Source organism: Pinus tabuliformis, chromosome 8 (genome assembly GCF_031772625.1).
Source record: "Pinus tabuliformis cultivar Carrire ecotype Pingquan chromosome 8, CPIR1, whole genome shotgun sequence".
NCBI lineage: Eukaryota > Viridiplantae > Streptophyta > Pinopsida > Pinales > Pinaceae > Pinus > Pinus tabuliformis.
This window is the reverse complement of record NC_142294.1, coordinates 614,149,195-614,168,499: the sequence shown is the minus strand read 5'-3', so window position 1 is coordinate 614,168,499 and position 19,305 is coordinate 614,149,195. Positions and strand designations below refer to the sequence as shown.

Sequence of the window (19,305 nt, the reverse complement as noted above, 5' to 3'; positions counted from 1 at the left end):
CTTCCTCTTCCTCTTCCACCTCCCCTATTTCATCCTCTTCCTCCTCCAATCCTAGGTTGTTCACCATTCAAATTATGTACCTATCCTTCCCCTTCTCCATCCATTGTAGATTCTTCAGAACTAATATAGGGTTCAACTTCCTCTAGTTCCTTTGGTTATTCTATCAATGGTTTGTTAAAATAGGTTTATTCTTCCTCTTCTTCAGTAGGAACTTCCATCTCTTGAGCTAGAAGTTGTTCTCCAGTGAAGATAGGAAAATTACTCCTGTTGTTGGGGATATGGGATCTTCTTCTTCTATTATGGCTTCTAGAGTTGGTGAATCTCTAGGTTGGATTTCAGATCATAATACCTCAGGGAGTTTGTGTTTACCTGATATGGATGGAATTCGAGTTTGTGTGGGTGGTGTGGCACTACGAGGTCGTGGTAAGTGATGTTGTTGGAATTAAAATTTTTGCTCTACCTACAAATCTACCCCTAAAGCCTCTTTCCCTATGCATATCATATTTTTGTTTTTGTTTTTGTTTTTTTTAATCCAAAATAAATAAAGACTTATATTTACACTTCCTCGACAATGGCGCCAAAATGTTTGTCAACTTAATTGTCTTAAAATGATTACATAAATTATCGACCAGAGTTGGTAAACTTGTGAAGTGAAAGTGCACAATATATGCTAGAAGCCTTTTTATTAAGTTGGATTTATTAATTGATTGAGTTATTGGAAATGTGTTTTTAAGTTTTGTATTCCTATTTCAAAATGAAATTAACATTGCTATCTAGTGAAAATAAAATGATTGTGAATTTAAAGCAATATTTCTTACTTGAAAAATGAAACCATAAAAAACTCACACTTGCAAAAATAAACTCACACTTGCAGAATGAAAACTATATTAACTCACACTTGCTTCAAAATTGAAAGTTCAAGAAGTAACTACAAACAAACCACTCTTCTTCTGAAATTAAACTAAGAAAAATTTTGAATAAAAATGCTCTGAACAAAAAGCTTAAAGAAATCTATATACCCAAATCTATAGAGAGAAACATCTTTATGCTATGAAGTTGAAATGCTTTTTAATGAAACTCCAAAGAAATCACAAGGAAATCACTGGTATTTTGATGATTCAAATCAGCTTCAGAAACTATAAAAGAGAGTTGTAAAGCTACCATAAGAAGATAATGAACATATGTGAAAATGCTACAACAAATAATAACAAAAAGGAAAATCTACAAGTTAAAAACCCTCACTGTTTGCAGGGGCCCTCTACAAACAGGCGGTCTCAAGCTTCAACAAACAGTTAATTTGCATCAAGTCTTCAAAGGCGCCTCCATTAAATAAAAACACTGAGTTTCAAAATGATTAAAGTCACAAAATATTCATTCATCATTGTCGTTAGTTTTGTCCTACCTTACAATATTTATAAAATCCATTCAATAAATGTTTGAGGCTTTCATGCCTACTTTTGGCTAATAGAGTTCTAATTCAAACTATCAAACTGATATTCCTAATTTTAGCTTCTAGCAAATAGTGATTCGCTCATGATTTGCTATTCGGCAAAGAAAATCGTGAAGCATTTTCATCTCGGACTCTCGCTCGCTTGCGCCAGCTACGTGTTGACTTTTTCCTTTGACCACACGATTCAGGCTTTCTTCTAATGATTTGGTGTGGATAAATAGGAGGAGATTGTTGAGAGGATCAACCTCTTCCTGCCCATATCTTTCTTTCCTTGAATGGCATCTCATACCCTGTTCAACGATGGAATTGGCTGCAGAAACGGATGTTAGCTGCAGAATTGCACGAATCTGGTAGCCAATGAAAAATTTAACTTAATAATAAGGAACATTTTTGAAATATGAAAAATAGGATAATTAGTACCTTACCTATGTCAAAAACCTGCAATTTGATGCCTATCAAGTCAAAAATAATGGTCAAGGAGAAGGAAAATGAGTAAAGAAGAGTGTCAAGATGAAGCATTCATGAGGCTCTATAACAAGCATAACCAAAATTGTCCAATTCCTTGATAACCTTGAAGAGGCTGGAATGATTTTGTTTGAATCTGTTGGCCTTGCTAAGGCATTTGTGGAATAGTAATTTGAACAATAGGTATTTGTGGGATACTTTGGAATGGTTGCCCAGAGGGATTTTGCATCATCCCTACATTGGGTTGACTGGTTGGTACTTGGGCCATACCATATATAGGTTGATTCACTCGCATATGAGGTATAGACTGACCAATTGGTGGGGTTCGCAATGCACCTTGAAGAGGCATGGTAGGTGGGATTTGAGAGATCCTAGATACCAGTGGAATATGTTGTGTTGGAGATACAACCTAGACAAGTTGACTTACTTGAGATAAAACTTGGGTAGGTTGAGGCATAGTTTGAATAGGTGTGCAAGTGGGAACTTGGGGTGTGACAAAATTAGGTTATGAAGTGGGAAGTTGATTCAAAACCAAACCAAGTTGAATAGGAAAAGTAGGATTCCAAGAAGCCATTCCAAGGAATGGAGGACTCGAATAGCATTGAGCACCCATTTGTGACATTTTATCATGAGATGGAGACATGGAAATAACAGGTTTCTCCCCTATCGGGGGATAAGGAGTATATGGAGGAAACTTCCCCCACGAGGAGAGTACCCAGTATAGGATGGCATAGGTTGTTGTAGATGTCCCAATCCACTAATATATGAACCATATTGTTGCTCCAAAGAAGGTTGGGGCGCAATAGGTGGAACAGATGGTGATGTGCTATCAAAGAAGTGTTGGATAACATTCTAGATGAAGATGACAAGGTAGAAGTCCATGGACTAGTCGACGCACTAGAAAAGGTTCCAGATAATGACTAGTAGCCAGGTGGCACTGACGTACCACCATACAAATGGGTTTCTAGTAAAGTCACAAACATGGAGGTAGCTGCAACTTCAATTGACTCACTCATAATAGAATATACAGGTTGAGAAATTGTCATTGACTCAGTCATGGTTAAACTTCCCAAAGAATTTTTTCGAGGGAAAATCAAAGGTGAGTTGAAACGACGGGTGCTAGGTGAAGGAACTTGTATGGGAGTATGAGGAGTATGAAAAGGATGAGATTGATAAATAGGAGTCCCTCTTAAATGGAAAACAGATGAGGGTCAAGACTCTTCAGTAATTTCCTCAATTCTCAAGAGATCAAGTGGAAGTACTTCTCCGTTGGGACCAAAATATGCAAGTTGTGGTTGGGTCAAAGGTAGAGGAAGAGAAAAAGAAGGCCTTAAAGTAGTGGGTTGAGTTAACTGAGGCTCCTCAGGTTGGATAACTTTAGTTTGTAATGTTTCTGAATTTGGAAATTCAAGTTCAATGACCTCAGGTAGTAAAGTTTCAAGGTTTTCAGTTTTGATTGTGTTAGACTCACCAGCTGGTAAAGATATGATTTCGGAATTAGTACTTATGGGAAGTGATGATTCTAGTTGATTGATTTCATATGTAGTGCCAGAAGGGGAATCTTCTGAAGTACTAATTTTGGTAATTTGCGTATTTTTATTCTTTTGATGACCAGGTGTTGCCTCTGGAGGTAGAGGAGGCAATCTTTGCATTCTATGTGAACGATGAGATTGTTGAGGGTGTTCTTCCATGATGGTTTAATGAATTTTATAACTTTAACAACAATAAAAAATAAAAAAGGGGTAACTAGGAAGAAAGGGATTACTAAGTCACTTTGAACTGTGGAATATTGTTTCCAGTACATGCAGAAAATCTCCATGAATGTTGTGTTCGGTGTATCACAATGGAAAAGGCGGCTGACTCGATTACCTATGGCGAGATAGAAACCTATAGGGGACTTCCAAAATATACCTGGAAGTATGTGGAAGTGTTGTACATGGTAGTGTTGTCTAATGATAGGAAGTATTTTGATATACTTTTCATACATGGAGCGTCATCCGATATACCTAGAGGTATGTGGAGAATGGCCTGATATACCTATGTACATGGAATATCGACTATCCCCATAATATAACACAGACAATTAACGACAACTCCAATGTTTGAATACATCGAAACACGTCTCTAGCCTAGACCTCTATGTGTGTCGTTAATGTTCTAAATGCTCCTTCGATTGATTGAGTAAATTTTAGAAGTTGATCTTCAATTATGTTTCAGTTTCAAAGCTCGCGATAAGAGTTCACCTGAATCCTCTATGATGCAACTAGTATGATAACAAGGACTCTTTTATTTTCAATGAAGATCTATCTACAAGAGATAAGAAACATAGAATAATGTAGTAATCAATGATGCAGAAAACAAAGCTTCCTAAATATATATTGGCAATGCAATTGTTCCAATTCGAATTGAAAACCCTATATGCAATGCAAATAATGAAAAAAAAATACTTTTCTTTCCTCTTAATTTTCAAATGCAATGAAAACTAAGATGCAGCTAGATCGTTGATAAAAGAAATCACACAGAATATGACTGTAATACAAATTTATTCAAGCCAGTCAACAATCAATCCCAAAAGACCTAATTGATAAGAAGGAAGAAAAATCAAAGAAATTTTCATCAAAGGCTAAGAAAATCAAATGCAAACACTATGACGGCTTTTCAGAGACACGGAAAAACTAAGAGACTCAAGAAAACTTTTTGGACCAAAGCAGGAACAAAGAGAAAGGCAAAGAAATTCAATATTTTTGCATTCTACAGGATCAACGCGGGTGTAGTATGGGCACCAAAGTGCAGCAACACACTTCCAGAGAAGAGAAATTCTATTGCAGTGCTCTGTCACATAACAAAGAGTGTGTTGGGGCTAATTTGGTCAAAATACGACACAAGAAACCCTACCAAGCTCAAAAATGTGTTTTCTTAAGGTAAAATATTATCTAAATAAGTAAATTAAGGTCACTTTTAAAGGTGAAAAGATGTTAAGGCCAAGGAAACCACTAAGGGAAATCTCGATCCCCAATATGGTTGTCAATTTGTTATATGGAAAATTCACTTCTATGGACAAAAATGAACTCCCTAGATCTAGTGGTATGATCTAGAACAACAGAGAGAAAAAAGATCTATGTTTTCCCTAAAGAAATTGAAATACAGAAAAGAGACCTACCTAGAATCTATAGTAAGTCCTCCTATCCTCCTTGATTGTAAGCTCCAACTCTAGCTCCTCACGCTATAAATGGAACCTACACAAATGACTAAAACAATCAAAGGAACTACAACATCCACATAGCATAATTAAATATCTATAATCAATGAGTAAACATGGAATTGAAATACATAAGCATCAACATGACACAAGTATAGGAAAACATAGTGTTTTTTGTATTAATAAATAAAGGAGAAAGTTATAACCATATATAGAAGTTGACTTTGTAGATGTCTCCCCAATTGTCTTGTCCTTCCTTTCCACAAAGAATATATTCACACTCAACCCTAATGCATAAATGGATGGATTCGTTAAGCTCAAAGTAGCAACATGAGGGCACTAGCGATCTCCAAAAGCCAACCCAGACTTTATGGGAGGCAGTAAATTTATAGGGTGAAAGTGGTAGTTTAGGATTTACCAATCTAGGCTTGAGATCCACATATGAGGGAGGATAAGCTCAAGGGATAAGAGATAAGGTTTCCAAGATAGGATCAGATAGGAATTTGATATCTCTATCCATGGGAAATGGTTAAAACCACTTTAGAAGGTTCTAGAAGAAGAAGATTCGAAAATATTTTTTAAATTTCCCTGAAATTCTAGAATCAATGCACTTGCATAATGGAGCAACCTGCATTGATTAGCATTGATACTCAGTTATGCAACTTGCATCCAACATAGATGGACAGGCATGTAGAGTGCGCTTGGGCTAAAAACATGGTTTTTAAGTTGTGTAGAAATTCCTTGTAGATTTAAACTGCTTATGTAATATGTTAAAACAAAAGACTTGAATCTACTCTACTCATCAGCAGAAACAATTAATCGATTGAGAAATCACAAAGCATATTAGAGAAAGAATTCAATCAATACATTACATAATGATTTCTTGGGGAAATCCATGACTAAAAACCATTTCTATCTATATATTGCATTAGTCAAAAAAATATGGGAAGATTGCAATTCTTTGCTCAAGCTCGAGCAACCTCTGCACTATCTATATCTGTCCCATAGCTTCCTAGACAATCTTTGGTCAATACTTAACCAAATTTTGGCTTGCCCAAGTCCCTATTTCCTTGTGTTATTTCCTTGGGAATTATCCCCTATTAATTAGGGAAATTCCTCAATATGAATTATGCAATCCTCATAGGCCTTCCTCTAACTGAATGCACCACCCGTATAATTTGGATGATTATACAACTAATAGTACATTTACCTTGAAATCCAATCTCAACTACGTAACTCTCAGATCTAACATGCATGAGTTATTTATGAGTGAATCATCACTTAACTAGTTGAACACATGAAGAAAAACCCCACTGTATGACCTCCTAATATTTCCTCCATCAGTTTGAACTAGTTTAACTGATTTTAACTCGGTTAAACTGAATTTATTAATTACAACTCAAAATAAACTCAACTAGGGCTCCTATAAAGTAGGAGAAACTCTACATGAATCTAGTTAGACCCTCAACTCGAATTAACTGAGACAAATAAGACAAATTAACTTAGTTAACTCATACAAGTTGTCTTGTGATGTGGAATTACAATTGTATTCCTAATTTAATTCAAGGACAAAATTAAATCATGATTTTCTTGTTGCATTTTCAACACTCCCTCTCAACAAGAAAGGGATTATTAGATACCCCAATGTTGCCTCTATGGAACTCGAATTTACCTTTTGAAAGTGCCTTAGTCAAGATGTCTGCATCTTGTTCCTCTGTAGGAATGTACACCAACAACATGATTCTGCTCTACACACAATCTCGTATATGGTGATACCAGATGTCGATATGATTGGACCGATCATGAAAAACTAGATTCTCAGAGAGTTTGATACAACTCTGGTTGTCACAGTAAATCATTGTAGGATCCATCTACTGAACAAATAACCCAACAAGGATATTCCTTATCCAGATAGCCTCACAATCTACTTGACTAGCAGTCATGTACTCTGCTTCTGCTAAACTGAAGACAACTAATCTTTGCTTCCTATTGTACCAAGAAACTATTGTTGACCCAATACTGAAGATTCCCCCTGATGTGCTCTTCCTTTCGGATGGACTCCCTACCCAATTTTCATCTGTGAAGCCTTGAAGCTTCCAATAGAGTTTGGTTGGCTTAACCATTACTTGACTAAGCTAGTTAACTACAAAACATGTGTTTGATCATGTGTTCACCAAATACATAAGTGAACCCACAAGCTACTTGTAAATAGTAGCCTCCACTACTTCACTTGAAGTAGCATCTTCCTTCCTCCATTTCCCTACTAGAGGAGTCTCCATGGGTTTGATGCTCTCCATGTGGAACTTTTTCAGTATCTCGTTGGCATACTTTCCCTGAGAGACAAACAACTCCTCATCTCCTTGCCATACTTCCATACCAAGGAAATAATGCATGAGCCCCAGGTCCTTCATCATGAATTCTCTTGCAAGATCCTTGTTGCAAGATTTTACCAACTTCTTATCACATGTTAGAATTAAATCATCGACATATAATACTATAATCAATAATTTACCTTCAACCACAATATGGTAAAGGTTCGCATCTGCTTCACTTTTGGTGAAGCCCAACCTGGTGAAATAGTTTTCAATCATGGTGTACCAAGCACAGGGTGCTTGTTTCAATTCATATAGCACTCGCTTGAGTCTGCACACATGTGACTCTCTGTTGAAGGTCTTAAATCCTTCCGACTGCTCAATGTACATCTCTTCCTAAATCACTCCATTGAGGAATGTTCTCTTCACATCCATCTGATGTATATTCCATCCCATTTGCATTGAAAGTTCTAGAATAGATTTGGTTGAAGAGTACCTTGCTACTGGAGAAAAGGTCTCCTTGTAATCAATTCCCTCCACCTGAGAGAACCCTCTGGCCACAAATATGGCCTTGTGTTTCTTGACACTCCCATCTGTTGCTTGATTTACCTTGTAAAGCCATCTGGAACTCACCACTAACTTGTCTGCTGGTCTTGGGACCACTTCCCAAACATTGTTTCTGATAATGGAATCATACTCCTCTACCATGGAATCAACCGAGCAGAACACCAGCATCACCACGCAAGTGCCCGCCGGGCGCGGGGGGAATGAGCAAGTAAATGGCCTGAACAAAATAAGGCAGCTGATGAAACAACAATGAGAGTATGCGTTCTCGAGGGGACTTAACATGCCCTAAACTGGTTGAACTAGTCACGATGCATGGAGGACACGTGTCGCATGGTGGAGGACAGGTGTCGTACGACACCTCACCTGGTTTACGTGGCATAATGGTTGGTCTACGTGGACCCGTTCACATGGTGGGGTTGTTCCTCATATGTACACGCAAGAGATTATGAATTGGTACCTAGTTGATAATATGATTCCTAGGAGGTCATTCTTAGTTGGGGACGTGATACAATTAGATCCATGGTGAATGGGCCATGAAGTTGGGTTGTGGTGGAATTGGGATCCAGGAGGATCTGTTGATGGCAAGTTGATTCAATGGTGAGATTGGGATCCAAGTAGCAGTTCACATGCCAGTGGGTCTATTGATGGGTAGTGGACCCAGAGGTTGATATGGTATCCTCGCATCAGGAGATCTATCCTTGATTGGATGATACAATGGCATACTATGATGATTCAGTGGTTCATATGGTACCCCGGTATTGGTACGCGTTTGCTTCGAACAACCATACTGATAGGCAACTATGAATTTCTTGAGGGCAAGCAATATCGGGGTGGGAGGATTTGTAATCTTCTTTTTTCTTGATATGTTCAAAATGGATGGGATTTGTCGTGGTATTTACCCATGGTATTTGTCTTTGTCTTTTAGAAGAACAATAAAAGAAAGGCATCTAGAGACTCCATCGAACCTATCAAAAGGGAGAGGAGATAGGCATTTGGATCATATTGAGTTTGTCTATCCTATTGAGTTTTTGTTGAGAACTTGGTGTGGCTAGTTTTAGTTGATCCTCGGGACAAAAACCCCGCAGTGTAATTTGTCTAGTGGATCCATCCAGGGTCCACAAGTGTGCTTTAGTTGGTCGAGTCATTTGATGAGTAGTCATACATGCCATTGATAGGGGATTTAGTATGACTTGTATGAGCATGTATCTTTGTTTTCAATTATTAATATAAATAAGAGGTTGTTGTTTTAGATCCCTTTGTGTTAGGTGTTTTTGATTGAAAGCATTTTAATTAGAACACTAAAATGTGTCAGATCTATTAAAAAAATTTGACATTTGGGATCTTACATTCCATGGGCTTATGTTGTAAAATATTTTAGCGGAAATGAAAAGATAAAATGTTCTTGGTGTGTTAAATTTAAGAGAGACACTCCATTTTCTAAAGAGGGAAGTACCACTCTTCAAGTTAGTGCACTGGTTCGCCATGTAGAATAAAAAACTCATAAATTTTCTTTACAACTTTTGGAAGGATAAAGCAAATGGAGTAATCTTCCAATCACTAAACACATAGAACTAATGTTAGATGTTGAGGAGGAGAGAAATATATCAGTGATTGAAAACATGTACTTTGTTGTTATACATGATTTATCTTTAGAAATGTATCAGTCAATATGTGACTTGAACATGTATAAATGTGCTCCAAACATGTCTTTATCAAATGAATATTTTGCATACACAAACACGACATCATGAAAATAATTTCTTCAAAATGTGGTGTATTTGAAACATTTAAAAGATACGATATTACATAGCCCATTTTAGTCAATTCTAGTTGATGAAAGCATTAATCGAACTATGAAACACCATTTGATTGTTTATATTACATATTTGACAAATGGAGGAAGAGGTCGATGTGTAACAAAGTTTATATATTTGCTTCATATAAAGGATGGAACAACTTAGTGGATATATGATGCTCTAAAAACTCTTTTAGCAGAGATGGATTTATCTTTGAAGAAGTTAGTTGGTTTTGGCTCAGATGGTGCATCTGCCATGAGGGGTATTCATGAAGGTTTATCTTTTAAGCTTCGTCAAGATGCTCCTAATTTATTAGATATCAATTGCATAGCTCATAGAGAATCATTAACTACAAATGATGTTTCATCTCATTTTCCAGAGTTGTAATATATTGACAAATTTGCAAACAAAGTTTATTCATGGCTTGGGAAATTGACAAAAAGACATGGAGAATTGAAAGAGCTAATGGGATCATTTCAAATCACTAAGCTAGAGGTCTTACAAATTCATCAAATTAGATGGCTTTCTAGAGGAAAAGTCATGGAAAGACTTGTTAAACTCATGTCTGCTTTGTTAAAAGATTGGGAATTAGGGGAGAAAAAAATGTATGAGTTGGCAACAATATTTCAAGTGCAATTTTTCATCCATCTACTTGCAGATGTGTTAATTGAATTAAATAAGTTGAATAAGAAGTTTCAAGAGGATCATGTTGATATTACATCTATTGGCACTACTCTAGATGTTTCTATCAACATGTTTCACAAACAATTTTTAGGAAGCAGTTTTAGGGCAAGTGCAATCCACATATCCTCTTTTCTAATTAAAGCACAAGGGGGGACCCTTGAATTTGTGGATAACACAGGTATGGTACATTTACATCCATTGAGGTTTGAAAGTTTGCCAAAGATGCAAACATCAGGGACAATAGATGATTGTATTATTTTGGGAAAATGTTTTGTTATGAAGATGATTGAATCTCTAGATAGGACTCTCAAACTAAAATATGGTTGAAATGTTTATGCCAAAAATTCAGTGTCAGGGGTGTAGAAATTCACACCTGTATATCACCTGATAATGCAATATACTAAAGCAAAATACTTGATCTACTTCTACAATCAATTCAGCGGAAGCTTAATCAATTTGAGCAGCATCAATAAGAACACATATAACTGATAAGAAGGAATCAATCGCACATAACACAAAAGATATAACCCGGGGAAAGCACCAGCCTAAAACCCCATCTCTGTATTATCATACAAGTGGAAATGTAACCAGTATTACAAAAAGAAAGCTCAAAAGCTATCCTGCTCCCTCTGCAATACCTCTGCTGCTCATAGACAGTCAAATGCCTCTATCTAACCTCTGGTCTGCCCTCCAAGCATCCTATTTCTTTGCGCAATTCTGATTGGGGTCCAGTGCAGCCACTTGTGTGAATTGGCCTCTTCACACACTCACTAACCTTTGATCCAACTATGCAGTCCCGAAGGAGATAAATCCTTCTCATGGATGAGCTTCCTTTATAGGAAAAATATTCATCCAACTGATAGTACAAGTCCCTTCTCTAATCTCAACTGGGTCTCTGTCTGAACTGGCATGCATGAGTTATTCATGAGAGAATCTTTAGTTATCTGAAGTGTAGTAGTTATATGCAAGTATGCATTAACTAACTGAGCTCACATTAATTTAAACAAACTGTCTAAATCAAATATAACTGGACTTGACTCATTTAACTGAGCCAACTAATTACTGCTCAAATTAGAACTCATCCTTATCTCCTTTAATCAAGTGATAACTTCCTTAATCAGTGGAGAAACTATTGCATGTCCTCACATGGACTTCATGTTCGATTTTTCACAACTAATTAACTGATGGAGAATTAATTAATTTATTTTCAAACAGCTGCTAAGACCAAATTCGAATTTTACTTCTTATTTTTAGTTCAGCGACTAACTAAAATAGGAATCCAACCTGAACTGCTAAAAATAGAAATTCTATTTTTTAGCACTTCCATTTTTCATTCCCTATTGCCCAATCCAGTACTAGTACCCAAACTACTATTTTTAGCACTTCTATTTTTAGCATTTCTTATTGCCATTTTACAACACTCCCTCTCAACAAGAAAGGCTTCAACTCGAACCCGATCCTATACCTTTGGAATGTTTTACATGCAACACATCTACCAAGTGTGTTGCTCCAGCAACTCTTGGAACAGAAAAACTCCCAACTGACCTCTCTGTTGGGCTAGAAACATACTCTAATGCTGAAGATCTACCTACTGCTAACAAGTGCTCCCTCTCTGACCTTTGAGCTGCTGCAACACTCCATGGATCTTGCACCATTGCACACCTCTCTGTGTCATCCTGCACTGGTGCAACACTCATGTGTCTCTCGTATTGCTACAGCCTGCTAGCTCTACACAGTCCTGGGACTCCTGCACTATAGCTCTCTCTGCCGTCCATCCGCATCTATATCTACCCAATCAACCAGTCCTGCTACTCCTCGTTGGGGTTCCCGTAGCAAAGTCGAATCAAAGAGGTTAGGTACCTCAAGGATCCTGCCCCCATATCAACCTCTGTGGCACGATCCCTTCACATCGCCCCAACTCCTACCTGGAGGTATGGCTGCATGTGATCCCTCTACCTGCTTGGCTCAGTCTCTGCATGAGTAGATGTCTCTACTCGATCTCCTCTCAGCTTCTCTAGTTTTGGCTGCTCCACAACCTCCTGAAGTTGCTGCACCATCCGTGGCTCCTCCACAATCGTCTGAGACTTCTTCTAGCGCTGCATGTTGAGAGGTAATATACTCTCCCTCTCAACCACCAAGTCTCCATCAGTTTCCTTGCTGCTCAAGGCATTGCATGCATCTTGAACCTCAAGAGCATACAGGTTCTTGACCCGTGAACCAATCTGCTTCACCTGTCTAGTGATGATGTGTCTAAGGAAAACCTTTCCCTTACTAAAGACTACATCATAGCCTCTGTCTTCCAGCATCGCAATCGACAACAAGTTTCTCTTCAGTCCTGGTACATACTTGACATCGGTCAAGGTAAGGCGAGCTCCATGCTCCCTCTGAAAAATAATCATGCCTACACCTAAGACACTATACTTTTCATCATTACCCATCGCTATGAGTATCTGGAGATCTTTCTCCTCCAAAGTACTGAACAAACTCTTGTCACTGGTCATGTGGAAAGAAGCTCCACTGTCAAGAAACCAACCACTTGCCACCATGGATGAAACCATGCATGCGAAGAGTGTGAAATCCAACTCGAAATGTGAAGCAAGTGCCTCACTTTATGATCCTTCCCTAGATCCCTTCTTGGATTTCCTCTGTGGACAATTTGTGGCAAAATGGCCCACCTCATGACAATGAAAGCATCACACTTTTGATTTGTCAAACTTCTTCCCACCATGGGAAGAACTAGATTCAGAAAGAGAAACCTTCTCCTTCCCCTTCTTCGCCTTACTCACTAAGGCACAGTTTTCTTGATCCTCCATGGATATGGTTCTTCTTATCTCCTCCTGCATCAAATCCAACCAAAGTCATTCCCAATCTGCCAGTTTCTCTCTTCCATTAACCGAGTCCCGGTAGCTATGCCAGCTCTTAGGAAAGACCGAGGAGTGCAAGACTCACCATGTCATCATCAGTTGTCACGATCCCTACACTTCCAAGCTCATCCCTCCATGAGGTGAGCTTGTTCAGATACATTGAGATCGTGTCACCCTTTTCACACTTGATATTTTTAAGCTTGTCCTTCAGTGCCAGCTTCCTCTGATCACTGCTATTCTAATATAGATCTTTCAATGTTTTCCACATTGAAAACAGTGTCTACTTCCCATGGAGACTCGAGACTATGTGATCTCAAACTCCCTCTAGAAGGATTCTCCTTGCTCTAGCCACACATTTCTTCCACTCAGCCAATTTAGTAGCACCATTCGGCTTGAGGACTTCTTGATCAATGAAGTCCTTTAGACCGTTATCCTCTAGTACTTCTTCCATGCGATCCTTCCAGGCTATATAATTCGAACTGCCATCAAGGGCATATTCGAGTCTCAAACCATTGAACACCATAAGTGAAATAAAGATGTGATAAGAACTTGATTTCTATATTCACAAATCACAAACTTCAACTTCTCCATCCTTGTATATTATTCTTCCTTGATCACTTGTGCTCTGATACCATGTAGAAATTCCCACCTGTAGATCACTTGATAATGCAATATACTAAAGCAAAATACTTGATCTACTTCTACAATCAATTCAGCGGAACCTTAATCAATTTGAGCAACATCAATAAGAACACATATAACTGATAAGAAGGAATCAATCACACATAACACAGAAGATATAACCCAGGGAAAGCACCAGCCTAAAACTCTATCTTTGTATTATCATACAAGTGGAAATATAACCAGTATTACAAAAAGAATCAGCTCAAAAGCTATCCTGCTCTCTCTGCAATACCTCTATTGCTCATAGACAGTCAAAGGCATCTATCTAACCTCTGGTCTGCCCTTTAAGCCTCCTATTTCTTTGCACAATTTTGATTAGGGTCCAGTGCAGCCACTTGTGTGAATTGGCCTCTTCACACACTCACTAACGTTTGATCCAACTACGTAGTCCTGAAGGAGATAAATCCTTCTCATGGATGAGCTTCCTTTATAGGAAAAATATTCATCCAACTAATAGTACACTGTCCCTTCTCTAATCTCAATTGGGTCTCTGTCTGAACTGACATGCATGAGTTATTCATGAGAGAATCTTCAGTTATCTGAAGTGCAGCAGTTATATGCAAGCATGCATTAACTGACTGAACTCACATTAATTTAAACAAACTGTCTAAATCAAATATAACTGGACTTGACTCAGTTAATTGAGCCAACTAATTACTACTCAAATTAGAACTCATCCTTATCTCCTTTAATCAAGGGATAACTTCCTTAATCAGTGGAGAAACTGTTGCATGTCCTCACATAGACTTCATGTTTGATTTTTCACAACTAATTAACTCATGGAGAATTAATTAATTTATTTTCAAACAGCTGCTAAGACCAAATTCGAATTTTACTTCCTATTTTTACTCCAGGGACTAACTAAAATAGGAATCCAACCTCAACTGCTAAAAATAGAATTTCTATTTTTTAGCACTTCCATTTTTCATTCCCTGTTGCCCAATCTAGCACTGGTACCCAAACTGCTATTTTTAGCATTGCTATTTTTAGCACTTCTATTTTTAGCATTTCTTGTTGCCATTTTTCAACAAGGAAATCACCTATTGTAGATACTGCTAGATGTTTGGGTGAAATGGATGAATTTATTTGTACTATTTATAAATCATACCCCTAAAAACATATGTTTGGAGCATGAGATCTATGTGGAGATGAACCTGAATGGTATGAAGACTTTCCATATTTGATGTAATTATAGCAAACAATTCTTGTTATTCCAACAAGCACAACAGTGCGTGAAATAGGCTTCTCAAAATTAAACGAGATTAAAAACAATGATAAATCAAGACTTTCATTGGAGACACTAGATATGTTGATGTTCCTCTCTTTTAGTGCACCTCATGCTCTAAATGAGGTAGATTGGAATGTTATTTATGATGTATGGAAACAAATGAAAAGTAGAAATCCTTTGTCATTGGGCAAATAGATTGAAATTTTCAATGATGTAAGTCCAAATATTTTTGAAAATCATCTAATGAATGAAAGAAACATTTGCTTAGTTGTTTTTTAAATAAAATTTGAGAAAATCTTTCCTTATTTACTAGTTTTATTGAAATTTTGGGGTATTTTGATGTAATCACAATCTAATTTTTTCAAGATGTACAGGTTTAGAAGGGCATTACTTTATTTATGCATTTTTTTAATAAAAGGTTTATTTACTTTACACTTGTCAATTGAAGTACAATTTTTTTTAACCTTTCATCCTTGAAAAGTTAGATGAATATATACTCTTCCAAATGAAATTAATACCAGTCCTTCAAATTTGATCACTCTCATCTTTATGAAAAAAACAAAATGAAACCACTTTTCTAACCATTGGGACCATTATGACATCTGTGCTTGTCATCTTTATTAAAAAAACAAAATGAAACCACTTTTCTGACCATTGGGACCATTATGACATCCAATCAAATTTGATCACTCTCATCATTATGAAAAAAAAAAAAATGAAATCACTTTTCTAACCATTGGGACCATTATGACATCAGATCAATGAGTGTGCTTGTCATCTTTATTAAAAAAAAAACAAAATGAAACCACTTTTCTGACCATTGGGACCATTATGACATCCAAGAACGTGAAGTTATCATCAATGCCAATTGTTTTACATATGAATGAGATGCATAACATTTCTTATGTCAGGATGCACCGTGTCTTGGAAAATGATTTGTTGAGACTAGCCAAAGGAATCAGTATCAGTAGTAACGAAGTCACGATTTTTCCTTGAAAACAATGGAAATTTGACACAATTTTGAAAAAATCTAACAAAAAATTTTGGAAATCAAAGTCATTGTTAAAAAGCTTCAAGAATTTGGGTGCCAAAAAATTCTTGATAGTATGAATCCATTTCCACCATAAAAAATGAGTCAAACACTAAGATTATATTTTTTGAAAAATTTAACCCCAAATTCCAGTGATAATTTCACCCTATAAGCAAAATTGTGGCCTCCTTAGAGAAGGCCAAAAAGCTGTAGGAAAATGAAATATGATATGCTTTATGTCCAATCAATGCGTGGTATTGGGTCGGTGGCAGGATTCCAAAATTCAGTGGGAGGAAATTCCTACATCGGGTCGGTGGCAAGATTCCAAAACGATGAAATTCCTTTGATCTTTAATGCTTTATCTTTAATCAATGCGTGGTATCTGGTCCGTGCTAAGATGCTTTCCCAACCTCTGCAACACATCTTCAATATTTACTTCTTTTTTATTCTCTATCTAATGGCCTCCTCTTCAACATCCTCCTAACCTCTGCAACACATCTTCAATCTTTACTTCTTTGTTATTCTCTATCCAATGGCCTCCTCTTCAACATCCTCCTCACGAGGCGAGAACGAAAGCTATGTGTTTGATGTTTTCATCAATCACAGGGGCCCCGATGTCAAGAAAACATTGGCCACCGATCTCTACCATCGCCTTTGCGCACATGACTTGCTTGTGTTTTTAGACCAGCAGGAATTGCGCGAGGGAGAGAATATAACCCCTCAAATTGAAAGCGCCATTAGAACAGCCACTGTGCACATAGCAATTTTTTCTCCAAATTATGCGTCTTCAAAATGGTGCCTGGATGAGCTCGTACTGATGGTGGACTCCATGTCAAATTTTAAGTCCACCGTTATCCCGGTTTTCTACGGTGTCAAGCCTGTAGATCTTCGGTGGACGAAGGGTGGAAAGGGAGTCTATGCTCAAACCCTAAACCAGCTTCAACAGAAAAAAATGTTGATGGCCAACCAAGATAACACACTTGAAAAATGGAGGAAGGCTCTCTCTGACATTGTAGAAATAAAAGGTTTTGACGGAGAGACATATAACAAGTGAGAACACCACCCCTCCATGTAAATCTTAGCATTTAAATTTGTTGAATTGATAGATAGATGGCACTGTACCTAGGCATTTCTGCACAGTGAAGTAGGCAGACTTGCCGCCACTTATTATCGGTTTGCATTTTATTTTGAAAGGGAATGAAAGCAGCGAAGATGATTTTTGCACATGTGGTAGCAATAAGTCCTCCTGTAATAAGATCAATAAAATCTCTTGGAAAAATAATTAACAAATAAACAAATATTCCTGAGCAAGACAAGTAAAAACAGAGCAAAAGCAAATGAAATTCATAAAATTGTCACAGTTATAATGAATACTGTTAGTTAGATTCTTCGAACCTGAAAAGCCAAAAATGCATAATTTCGTGCTTCAATTAGTTCCCAGTCTTCTAAGGCATGCAAAGCGGGGGAAGAAAATGTGATTAAAACTTCTGATGGATGTAGATAGACCATGTAAATAGGGTTAATCACAAAGATCAAATAGGATATCCACCTTCACCATTCACGCTCGCCCTCCCCCAACCCCTCCACATTGCCACAAACACAAACACAAGCACCATCACCATGACCATTGAAATTTTGTCAAAGACATAAACATCAGGGACAACAGATGATTGTATTCTTTTGGGAAAATGTTTTGTTATGAAGATGATTGAATCTCTAGATAGGACTCTCAAACTAAAAGATGGTTGAAATGTTTATGTCAAAAATTTAGTGTTGGGGAATCACCTATTGTAGATATTGCTAGATGTTTGGGTGAAATGAATGAATTTATTTGTACTATTTCTACATCATACCCTAAAAACATATGTTTGGAGCATGGGATCTATGTGGAGATGAACCTGAATGGTATGAAGACTTTCCATATTTGATGCAATTATAGCAAACAATTCTTGTTATTCCAACAAGCACAACAATGCGTGAAAGAGGCTTCTCAAAATTAAACGAGATTAAAAGCAATGATAAATCAAGACTTTCATTGGAGATGCTAGATATGTTGATGTTCCTCTCTTTTAGTGCACCTCATGCTCTAAATGAGGTAGATTGGAATGTTATTTATGATGTATGGAAACAAATGAAAAGTAGAAAGCCTCTCTCATTGGGCAAATAGATTGAAATTTCAATGATGTAAGTCCAAATATTTTTGAAAATCATATAATGAATGAAAGAAACATTTGCTTAGTTGTTTTTTAAATAAAATTTGAGAAAATTCTTTCTTTATTCACTAGTTTTATTGAAATTTTGGGGTATTTTGATGTAATCACGATCTAATTTTTTCAAGGTGTACAGGTTTAGAAGGGCATTACTTTATTTATGCACCTTTTTAATGAAGGGTTTATTTACTTTACACTTGTCAATTGAAGTACAATTTTTTTTTAACCTTTCATCCTTGAAAAGTTAGATGAATATATACTCTTCCAAATGAAATTGATACCAGTCCTTCAAATTTGATCACTCTCATATTTATAAAAAAAAAACAATTTCGGACCATTATGACATCTTGAGTGTGCTTGTCATCTTTATTAAAAAAAACAAAATGAAACCACTTTTCTAACCATTGGGACCATTATGACATCCAATCAAATTTGATCACTCTCATCTTTATGAAAAAAACAAAATGAAACCACTTTTTTGACCATTGAGACCATTATGACATCAGATCACTCAGTGTGCTTATCATCTTTATTTAAAAAAACAAAATGAAATGGTCGTCTAATGAGGTGGAGGAATTGCCCGGACAGCCAAAAGTGGTCAGAATCCAAGCAAAAAAAATAAAAAAATCTTGTAGAGGCAGTGTTTGAATCGTATTTTTGATAGTGGAAATGGATTCAGCACCATCGAAAACGTCTAAAGCACCTAATATTTTGAAGTTTAACAACTATAATTTGAATTTACAAAAATCCTTACAAAATTTTCCCTAAATATAACCGAATTTCCATAACTTTCCAGGCAACTCCTCTACCTCGTTA

At 36.9% G+C, this 19,305-nt stretch overlaps 1 protein-coding gene across 1 annotated transcript; it reads left to right on the top strand.

Moving 5' to 3' along the window:
• Positions 1 to 16,811: 16,811 nt before the first annotated feature.
• Positions 16,812 to 17,333, top strand: LOC149236995 (toll/interleukin-1 receptor-like protein). Its single transcript, XM_089369106.1, has one exon. The coding sequence runs from the start codon at positions 16,812 to 16,814 to the stop codon at positions 17,331 to 17,333; it is 522 nt and encodes a 173-aa protein (XP_089225232.1).
• The last annotated feature ends 1,972 nt before the right edge of the window (positions 17,334 to 19,305 follow it).